The 6,647-nt window shown below is 42.4% G+C and overlaps 1 protein-coding gene across 8 annotated transcripts; it reads left to right on the top strand.

Moving 5' to 3' along the window:
* Window positions 1–8: 8 nt before the first annotated feature.
* LOC125531907 lies at window positions 9–5,461 on the top strand. Of its 8 annotated transcripts, none has more exons than XM_048696129.1 (8): window positions 9–457; window positions 910–978; window positions 1,505–1,586; window positions 2,509–2,669; window positions 3,199–3,305; window positions 3,740–3,794; window positions 4,084–4,193; window positions 4,694–5,461. In XM_048696129.1, exons 6-8 carry the CDS (start codon window positions 3,766–3,768, stop codon window positions 5,104–5,106), a joined length of 552 nt encoding a protein of 183 aa, XP_048552086.1. In that variant the 5' UTR covers window positions 9–457; window positions 910–978; window positions 1,505–1,586; window positions 2,509–2,669; window positions 3,199–3,305; window positions 3,740–3,765; the 3' UTR covers window positions 5,107–5,461. The 8 variants fall into 8 exon arrangements, 6 of the variants coding, with proteins under 6 accessions (XP_048552086.1, XP_048552087.1, XP_048552084.1 ...); XM_048696130.1 differs by having other exon boundaries at window positions 2,509–2,751; XR_007293598.1 differs by having other exon boundaries at window positions 2,509–3,305; window positions 4,084–4,222.
* The last annotated feature ends 1,186 nt before the right edge of the window (window positions 5,462–6,647 follow it).

The following is a 6,647-nucleotide window of genomic DNA, read 5'->3' as shown; positions in this document are numbered from 1 at the left end:
TCCCACCGACCTCGGGGGTTCCCCGCCGTTGTGGTGGCTGCCAATCTCTTCCTCTCCTCGCGCTCTATATGCTCCACCGCATCGATTCGTCGATCCCGTCCTGATGTGGTTGCCTGCATCGGATTTACCCCTCTAGGGTTTCGGCGCGGTCGTCCTCCTCATAGCCGACGATGCCACGGCGCCTTGATCCGGTCGTATCCGTCTCCTACCGTGCTCTCTCGTGCTGCTGTGCCTCCTGGACGGCGCTCCCGTGCCTCGGATGCACGCCCGCGTCGGCAGGACGGCACAATGAGCGGGTGGGAGGAGAAGGCGGCAGCAGTGGCCTCGATCTATTATCTATGTCGACACGGGAGGCGGCGCAGTGATCTGGCCGAGATGCCTGGTGCCTATTTCCTCACCATCCTGCTTCCTGCGCCTCCGCAGATCGCCGGAACGACTACAATATGAGAGGCACAAGGTTTCTTCTCGCCTTGTTCTGGGTTGTCTCTTTGATATCCATTGCCTTGGGCGTTTCTTGATTCGTTCTTTGATAACTGTGCTTGGTTTACTAGCTAAAATGTAAATCGATGAGCCACTTAGAACCCCTCATGATTTTTAGTTCTACCCAATTATTGTATTGATTGCTCAACTTTTATTCTGTTTTTGACACTGCAGTTATCAGAACTCCTAAGAGTTATCACTAGTGAGAATGAGTCATTGTTTATTTTTTGCTGTTGATTTCTATAAAACAAAACTTTTATGTATCTCGTATTCTTGTGTGATGATCTGCGTCATGGATGGCCGGTGAGTATTCAGTAATGACTGCTATGTTGTGCACTAAACGGTTCACCTTTTTATGGTGTTTTTCCTGGAGGAAACTATTGAGCATAGGAGTTACCAAGAACTAAACCGAGTGATTCTATTGAGCAGGGTCTTTCAGTGTGGCTTGAACACGAACGGCTGCAGAGGGCAAGAGCTTCAGGAAAAGGCATTGAAGAGGTATTTCTGCCATGTTTGTGAGTATGTCCTATAAGTTATCTGCAATTATTAACCATACAGCTAACTGTAGACCTATGGCACCCCTGCTTTAAGTGTTCTTTTCTTATTTCCCAAGAGCTACTTGATCTTCCTGGTCCATGTTGTTAGAACCTACACATTAAGTCGTGTATTGTAAATTTCTAAGCTTCTATTGTTGACTTACTAATTCAGTATCTATATGTAGGTGGGTAATATTAGTTGCATTACAGGATCCTGTTTTGTTAAATTCGAAGTTATGTGGTTGAATTTATTGGGTCCAAATAAAGAAAATTTGATGTGATGATCCATGTCATATGATAACTCATGGCCAACTTAACAAGAACGAAATTGTGAAATGAGTTGTGAAAACAATAAAGTGATGAATCTTGATATTATTTCCTTGTCTTTAGGAATTGTGTTACAGTCTGATGTCAATTATGGAGTAAACTTATTGTAATTTCCTTTTTTTTGTCTATGATACTTTATTTGACAAATTCTTTTTTCATAGTATCAAGATGTGCATCGCCAGGAAGAAGATCCAGAAGGACATGGACATCAAGCCCTTTGAGTTCGGGGATACCTTCGCGCAGGTCAGTATCTCTCGCGTTCCTCTCGTCGCCGGCTTGTTGACATGAATGAGGGAGGGTGAACTAAGTATTTGTTGACTAGGTGGATTGCTAATGAAGCTCACATGTGGATTGCTTTGCGTTATTGGGATTCAGTTGCAGTATTGACACAAACAAATATGACTATTGCATTTCAGTATGGTGTTCGAGCTTAAAAGAAATATTTGAAATTTTAGTTACATGACAATGGTGAAATGTTTAAAAATTGCATATTGTTCCAGATTTGGTTCTGCAATAAGATATGTGCTTCCTTTAGTTATAGGTACACCCATTGATTATTTGCCGCAATTCCAATATATAGTAAGGAGTCTATTGCTGGTTTGAATTTGGGACTCCATACCACAAGTAGCCAATGTAAATTGGTAATTATTTGCATAGAAATCTCTTTTTTTCATAGTACCATGAACATGCTTGTGAGTTTTTCTTCACTTAGGATGTCGTGATATACAATAGCGCCGGCTAGATGGATCTGGAAAATGCATTTCTGATTCTTACATCCCTGAGCATTTTTATTTTCTTTGTTATGTAAAAACCTGCATCAATTGCCAATGCGTAGGATTTCTGTAAGCCTCTAAATGATGCTATTGCAAAAGCAACTGCTATGACTGAAGGAGGACTGACTACTTTAATCATATGGAGAGTGTTCCTGACAGTCTCGCGGCCTTGGCTTGGGTTGCATTCTTAGGAAACGATTGTGGTTAGTGAAATTGCTTCACTGGTTTTGATTTTGAGTCCCGTCAAAGTTACACAAGTTTGTCCACTCTCTACAAAGCAAAAGTTTCCCAACACCACATGTTGAAGAAAGTTGGCACATGTTAACATAGCAGTGTTTTTTCAAGATTTATTACCATTTTTAGACCATGAAATAGCTTTTATTTTTCTTCAGGGTATATATCCTTGTCCTTGGTGCCCGGTTATCTGCTGCTTGGGACTGGGTTTATTTGTATGGCTGCGGTAGAAGCCGGGAAGGTGTGGCGGAGTAGAAGGAGAGCACATATCTATGGTGATCTGGTGTGGGGTGGGAGAAGGATCTGCACGGGGAGAGTGGTATCTCGCATCTCTCTCGTAGTTTACGCTCGATTGATTTGCTGCCAGTATTGTCCTGTACCGATATCATGAAATTAGATAGGTACAAAATGACTATTCATCTTTACTTTGCTCAATTAATTTCTAGCATTTTCTGTCTTTTATGATTGCCACCGACATCCTCGGTTGCATCAAATTTAACATCAGTTTGTTGCTGGTAAGTCTCTGTCATCTTCGAGTTATATAACACATTCAGATCTTTACTTTCAGCATTTACTTGACTGGACACCGTTATTTCTATTGCAAAGAAAAGACAGATTTTTTTTTTTTGGAACATTCCAGTCAATTGTTGAAACATAGGGAAGAAGATTTTCTATTGGCACCCCCTTTTGCTGTGTAGTAGTTGCCTCTGGTAATTATGGCACACGACTGTATATTACTCGTGCATCTAGAAGTTCATGTGTCTGATAATGTTTGCTTATCTTTACATAGCCCAGTTGACAAATATTCCAAAACTGATATAGTGTGTTACTTTTCCTTGTTTGCTCAGTGACTAATGAACTGGTGGGCTATATGTTTCCCCTACTATGGTTGGAAGCAAGTCAGATAGACTAATCGCATGAGCTTGGGCTGTAATGATGTGTGTTGGATTGAACGGTAACTACTTCATTCGCATATCCATCAGAATGGTACTCCCTCCGTTTTTGTACAGAAGGCAACTAACTAAAACTCAAGGAGAAGTATAGAAGTAATTAATTTCATATTAACTCCCCATCTTGTTTCTGTCGATATTATTTTGTGGACCGTCCAGATTACTAAATTCACATGCATGGAATCTAGCAATCACTCACGCCCCTCACCCTAGGAAGGTGTACACATGCATGCAGCACATTAATTTTCTCAGCATACGAAGCAGAAAACAAGTTAATTTTCTTGGGCAAGTGTGGGGAGAGAGCTAGTGACCTTGTATATGTAGAAAATGTGTTTTTGGGAGTGGTCTTATATTCAAAAACAGGGCGAGTAGTATTTTTGCAAGGTATGTATTAGAACAACATTCCTAATGTGGCCTGGGCCTTGTGCTTGTTTTCCAGGTTACTTGGAAAGTACGGGTTAAATTATGGGAATCTCAAAGAAGATAGAAAAAGGGTAAACAACCTGTTTGATTATCGTGCTTGAAAGGCTACTATAAAGTACACACAGATCTGAATAAAGGCTGGCGCTACCGTGCCTAGCAGTGTTTTGCCATTTTTCCTGGGTATTTTCCAAATAAAAGTTCTGATATGTTATGAACTTATGGTCATTCCCACTTGTTATGAACAATAGTCAAATTTCATAACTAATGTTTCTATACAAGTAATATATGTCCTCGTGAATGTGCTGCAACTGAATCCTTTCTCTAATTTTTCAGCTGTACTAAGATTAGTTGTTTGTGCAGAATGAAGGCCTTTGTGATGCAGGTTGAGGAGGTAGACGACTCGGAAGAGGAAGATGATAACAGTGATGAGAATGGCTGGGCTCTTGTCACCATTGGAGCGAGGTTCTCATGTAATGGTCTCGAATCTAGGGAGAGTTCGGTACTGCAATTTAGTTCCTACAGTAAATTGCATTTTCCCTATGAAATTAGCGTGCCGTAGTTTGTCAATATCACCTGAATTGGACCATCTGAAATTCACAAGCTTTACCTCAACGAAATAGGAAGACATTAGAAATTTTGAGTGCCAGCCTGTTTGCTTGTAGAAAGATAGCTTGCATTGTTAGCCTGCTTTTTTGTTTGTTTCACAAGCTTCAAATATTCTACAGTGCTGATGGTGATGGAGGGATTTGGTTACAGTGTATTGGTGTACAACCCTCCCAAGTTTTCAAGTATTTTAGTCTCCCATCTTTTGCAATATAGAAAGTCTCATGATACATTTTCTTCTGCAATGTTATTTATAGGATTGTAGTACATGTTCGGTTCAGTGCTCCTGGCAGCTATAATTGTTGTTGGTATGTGCACCCCTCATCCTCCTGGTTACTTCTCACACAAAAAAATGGTTTTTGTGTAGTGTTGGGCGAAGCAAGCGGCATGCGGCCCGTGCGCCGTGAACCACTCCAACAAGTGCCCGGCGTGCACAGATGTCAATGGCTTGCACAGATGTCAATGGCGTACTGCTGTGGGGGCTCCGTGGTGTACTGCATGGTTGGTGACCACTGTCTGGTGCGCCCGCACGAGCCGTGCCGCTGCCCTGAGCCCGGCTGCAGCTTCCTCGACCCATCGCTGGTGCTCCGTGGCCACGAGTGGCCCGTGACTGACGTTGCCTACGTGTCGATGTTGGAGGTCGAGGTCCAGATGCAGCCGGCACAGCGGAGCTGCGGTGGAGGACCGGAGCGGCTGTTCTTGTTGGTGGCGAGCAAGTGCGGTGTCATGGTGGTACAGGTGCAAGGTGTTGGTGCACACTCCCGTGGACACGGACACTGACCACATGGACATCCTGATGCTGGACGCCAAGGTGAGGAGCTGCGTCGTCCCCGGCGTGGAGGCGGCCATGGGTGCGGGGGTCCCTGCCAGTGTCGGCTGACGTGCCGCCGCAGGAATGAGGAGCCCCCGTTCCTGGGGTTGACGATTCGCTGGTCAGCTCTGGTTATTTTATTCTAATATATATTCCCTCCGTATATTATGGGACGGAGGGAGTATTATATATCTACCATGGCTGACATTGGTGATTTGGTAGTGAACTAGCAGTGATCAAAGGTTAGACCTTGATTGGGCTTTGATTGGTTCTGTTCATGGCAATGGTTGCCAACGTATCGAGTACCAATGCGGTTGATCCCTACTTGGCATGTTCATCTTGTTTGTCTGTTGCTGTTCTTGCAAGGATGAACAAATGGCACCTTATACGGTCCTGTTTGTTTGTGTGTGAAAACTGAATTTGTAGCAGCTAGCTAGCAGATAATCACACGGATTCTATTCTTGACAGTGCGCCCTGTACCTTGCACCTGTAATTTGAGTTGATTATCTGCTAGCTAGCTGCTACAAAAGGCGTGCTATGCGGTGGCATGGTACCACGGCACCACGCTACTGCTACTGAAGTGAGCCGAAGACACGTCGTTGTCATCGCCCCTTATCGAAGCTGGGTAAACCTTATTGTATTAGACAGTCGAAAAGTCGTCATACTAAGGCCAGCGCCGAAGCCAGCCAATACAACCTGTTGGGTCATTGCTAATTTTTAGAATTATTTCGTTCATAATATACCATAAATAGTACAATATCTTATATATAGATAATGCTAACTGACGAACTTTCACCAGGAAGAAACTCCCGGCAAATCTCCTCGCTGCCGTTTGATCGAAATCAAACGATGGAAGTTTTAAAAAAATATTGCCTTCACAACACAATAATGACATGCTAGTATGAAGAAATCGCCATGTCCCTAAAATTAAAACTGTCATGAAAAATGTTCGTAGATGCTAACCCCCAGGCGAATGATCGCTAGCTAAGAGGGCCCTTCAACATTTATGTGTCCATAAACAAACTGTCATGAAATAATTCTAATATTAAGTTACCAAGTGTGATGATTAGTAGACATAAATGAGTTAGAAATTATGGGTTTAAACACCCTTTGTTTCTTCCATTGGAAAGATATATACAAGTGTATGTGTGTCTATATCAAGGAGGGTATGTACTACTTTGTTTATTTTTTTGACATCAAGGGTCCGTTCGTTACTAAATATAAGATTTTTTAGAGATTCCAACACAGGCTACATATACAGTAAAATGAACGAATCTATACTTTAAAACATATTTATACATCCGTATGTAGTCTCTGTTGGAATCTATAAAAGTTCGTATGTTTAGAAAACGGAGGGAGGGAGTAGTTCATTATAAGTAACTAGTAGACCGCCCGTGCGTTGCTACGGGCTACAATAAAGTGCATCTCTACTACTAATAAACAATCCAACATTATCTTTTCTAAACGCACCCCATAAAACATACACGGATTTATTACCACCGCATGATTA

Source organism: Triticum urartu, unplaced genomic scaffold, assembly GCF_003073215.2.
Source record: "Triticum urartu cultivar G1812 unplaced genomic scaffold, Tu2.1 TuUngrouped_contig_8367, whole genome shotgun sequence".
NCBI classification, from domain to species: Eukaryota; Viridiplantae; Streptophyta; class Magnoliopsida; order Poales; family Poaceae; genus Triticum; species Triticum urartu.
The sequence above is the reverse complement of the archived record's forward strand: the minus strand, read 5'-3'. Positions and strand labels throughout refer to the sequence as shown.